Source organism: Etheostoma cragini, chromosome 15 (genome assembly GCF_013103735.1).
Source record: "Etheostoma cragini isolate CJK2018 chromosome 15, CSU_Ecrag_1.0, whole genome shotgun sequence".
In the NCBI taxonomy this organism is placed as follows: Eukaryota; Metazoa; Chordata; class Actinopteri; order Perciformes; family Percidae; genus Etheostoma; species Etheostoma cragini.
The window spans coordinates 7,477,761-7,481,307 of record NC_048421.1 but is presented as its reverse complement, the minus strand read 5'-3'; the positions used below and the strand labels follow the sequence as shown (position 1 = coordinate 7,481,307).

Sequence of the window (3,547 nt, the reverse complement as noted above, 5' to 3'; positions counted from 1 at the left end):
GGAAAATGGCTGCAATGAAACAAAGAGTGAAAAATTTAAAGGGGTCTGAATACTTTCCGTACCCACTGTATATAGCGCACATACACCTCATTTCTCATTTACTTTACAAACAAATTACTAGACAAAGCATTTTAATGAATGCGGTGATGCAGCTTACATTCAGATTAAAGTCTTGTTTTCATTTGTTATGCATATGTTTAGACCTATTTGAACTTGTATATATCAATGAAGGAGCAGATTATTTTTGGACCTTGACACTACAAGCCGATATGGAACTTCACGTCATAGGTGGATGCAACAAACAGATGGTCTGTTTTACATTTTAAGTGAACTAACAAATTGGTTATAATATGATTTTTGCTTTGCCCACAGGTTCAAGCACAGCTCTTACAGTTTGCAGCAAAAAACATTGGTCTGAATCCTGCACTTTTAACCTCACCAATAAACCCTCAACATATGACCCTTCTGAATCAACTTTACCAGCTGCAACTGGTGAGTCTCATTTGGCCTTGTCTGCTTTAAGTTTTATTAGATACAAGACATAAAATACAATTATCTGCAGTAGAGTGCACATGGCCACTATCTATACAGTGCAAACACATACTATATGTTTTGTGTACATATAGATCAATTTTATTGCATGCCATTTTTTATTTTTTTCTTAACTACTTAGTTACTACTAGATATATAGACACGTCTTTTGACATTGAAACCATGTTTCTACCTGATACACAGGCATACCAGCGTTTACAAATTCAGCAGCAGATGTTGCAGGCGCAACGCAACGTTTCTGGCCCCATTCGACAACAAGAGCAGCAAGTATGTTTCCCTCTTAACCTTAAGTTTCCCCTTGTTTCCTGTTCTCTTATTACTCACTCTGATCACTGAAAAATCATATGTTTATTGAGTTATAACTATTTTACCTAAATAAAGCTGATTGATTGAAAACTTACAGACCAATGTTTATTTCAGTTATGTGTTACACCTGCACATTATAGATCCTAAATAGGTCTACATTTTGATGTCGTCCCAGGTTGCACGTACAATCAATAACATGCAGCAGCAGATCCAACAGCACCAGCGTCAGCTGGCCCAGGCCCTACTGATGAAACAGCAGCAACAGCAGCCGCCTCCTTCCCACTCGGGCCTGCATCATGGAGGGTCCAAATCCACCCTGGATTCATTTCCAGGTCACCCCCAGGCTCATGGCCTCCCTGACCTGCAGACCAAAGAGCCGCAGCCATCTCCCAACACCTACAGTCCCTACTCTCTCTGTGAGTGCCATTTACCTTTTCTCTTTTAACGGACAATAGGTAACTGCGCTAAACCTTTAGGGCTTGTTTAGTAACAGCTCTCTGTCTCCTCAGCTGGACTGAATCCAAACATGAATGTAAACTGCATGGAGGTGGGAAATCTGTCTATGAAGGAACCCCCCCAGCCTCAATCGCGCCTATCGCAGTGGACGCATCCCAACTCTATGGAAAGCCTCTCTGAAAGCTCCTCTCCTCTTGAGCCCAACCTGGGCAAGCATGGTGAGAAAAGAAAGGGCATCCTGAGAAGCCCCCACCTGATGTAAAGTTTATATTTGTGATGAGGGATCATTAACAAAAATTGCAAGGTTTTCCTTTTTCTAAATTAAACCTCAATAAAATATGAGTTTACATTGAGCTGGTTTTACATCAAGGACCAGATGCAGACTATGATTTTCATTGAAAAAATCCCACATTTCAATAATATTGTTTTAATTTCCCTTTTCTCAGGTGCCAACCTTGGCCTATCTGGTAAGCCCCCTCAGCTAGAGGACTCTTACAGCCCTTACAACATGATGTCCAGCTCAGAGTCCCCTACCAGCCCCCTTGTCACCCCAGACAGCTGGGGACAGGGCAAGAGCAGCAATGACAAGATGGCCAATGGGACCAATATCAACTGGCCACCAGGTTAGAAACACTCTAATGAAGTACTCTATATTGATGGATTGTCAGTTTGTTGTTGGCAGCAGGATGTTGATCACTGTCAACCAGTTTGTTTCATAGAGTCAGCCATGTTGCCGGCTACTTTAAAATAGTTCTGCTGTATTCTTCCCTCTCAGTGTAGAAATGTTCAGCTATGTGAATGACACTGTCTGATTTACTTTGTCAGAAATTGGAAAAATGCCAAGTAAAAGACAAATCTTACCGGAGCACTTTTCATTACTTTTATAATGGAACACTTTTCAAATCACTTTTGCATTGTTGAAATATGGGACATACAGTACATAATTACACATGACTACTATCTCTTTATCTATAAACAATTAAAATAAAGTAACCCCCTAGTTAAACTTTAGCAACTCAAAACTAAGAGGATTAAATAATCAGTAGATATAAATATATATATAAAGTAGTAATATTTCATATAATGCTATAAACAAACATTTTCAAACTCTTTAATTTTCAGAGTTCTGCCCCGGTGTGCCCTGGAAGGGTCTCCAGAATATTGACCCTGAGACTGACCCTAACGTGACCCCAGGCAGTGTCCCTAGCGGGCCCACCATCAACACCAACATCCAAGATGTCAACCGCTACCTACTACGGGACAGGAGTGGAGGTGAGAGATTAAGAGTTTTCGAGATAAAAGGTCTGAAAACTTGTCTCAGTGAGTTACTAAGTAAGACATTTGCTGTGTCCCTATGTAAAATTGTCTGATCGTATCGGGCAGTTGCTGCCACCAAAGAGCCTGCTTATTATTTGTTTGTTCTTCATTTTCCTACTTTTGACTGTTTTTGACCATTTTAATTTCCAGTTTCTGCTATCTTCTTAACAGTATAAGCTTACTATCATCATTTGTAGTGCATTTTTCCTTTACTCCATTTTCTCTTTCTGCTATTTTTTCCTTTTTTGTTTGTGTTTGTCTATTTGTTTGTGTTGATGGCATCGGCTTAGGCTCCTCTCCCACTTCATCTCAGAACGAGGCTCTGCCTCCTTCCACTGATTGGCCAGTCAGTGCCTACACTAGCTCATTCAGTCTGTCGTCCCCGGAGACAGACGATGCAGGTACATGGTTTATCCATAACAGTCTCCCCCCACATTGCAATTGCTAAATCACTGCAAAGCAACATTATCCTCTCTCTCCTGTTATTGTAACAACCAGTGCCTCAACCACTCATTAGAGAACCACATATCTCCTTTCCATTCAAGCTCCTGATTAAATATGATCCACTTTTGAACTCTTTTCCTGTCAACTCTGCCTCTAATGCACAGCATATTTCTCCTGTGGTGTTAGCTTATCTAGTGTATGTCCTTCTTCCTTGTGTGTGGCATGGGAAGGGCTGTCCTTTTGACAAATATTAAATAACTTTTACGTCCATTTTTGTTCTACCGAACTCCCTCCTCTGGGAGCAGCTGTCTTTCAGTCACTTGGTTCTGCAGGCCAACCTTTCTCTTACTCTTTTTCATTCAGGTAAACTGTCAGAGATGAAATCTACTTGGTCTCCAGGTCCCATTTCTCACAACCAGGGCTCTCTCTCGCACGAGCTGTGGAAGGTTCCCCAGGGCCCCCGGAGCAGCAA

General features: G+C 41.2%; 1 protein-coding gene across 1 annotated transcript in view; it reads left to right on the top strand.

Moving 5' to 3' along the window:
- The window catches only part of LOC117958148 (trinucleotide repeat-containing gene 6C protein-like), a 36,688-nt gene that overhangs the window by 32,301 nt on the left and 840 nt on the right, over positions 1–3,547 (top strand). Inside the window, exons 11-18 of the mRNA XM_034894415.1 lie at positions 373–492; positions 736–819; positions 1,034–1,274; positions 1,368–1,532; positions 1,761–1,937; positions 2,437–2,586; positions 2,922–3,032; positions 3,439–3,543. Coding sequence (XP_034750306.1) covers positions 373–492; positions 736–819; positions 1,034–1,274; positions 1,368–1,532; positions 1,761–1,937; positions 2,437–2,586; positions 2,922–3,032; positions 3,439–3,543 — 1,153 coding nt within the window. The remainder of the gene's footprint in view (positions 1–372; positions 493–735; positions 820–1,033; positions 1,275–1,367; positions 1,533–1,760; positions 1,938–2,436; positions 2,587–2,921; positions 3,033–3,438; positions 3,544–3,547) is intronic.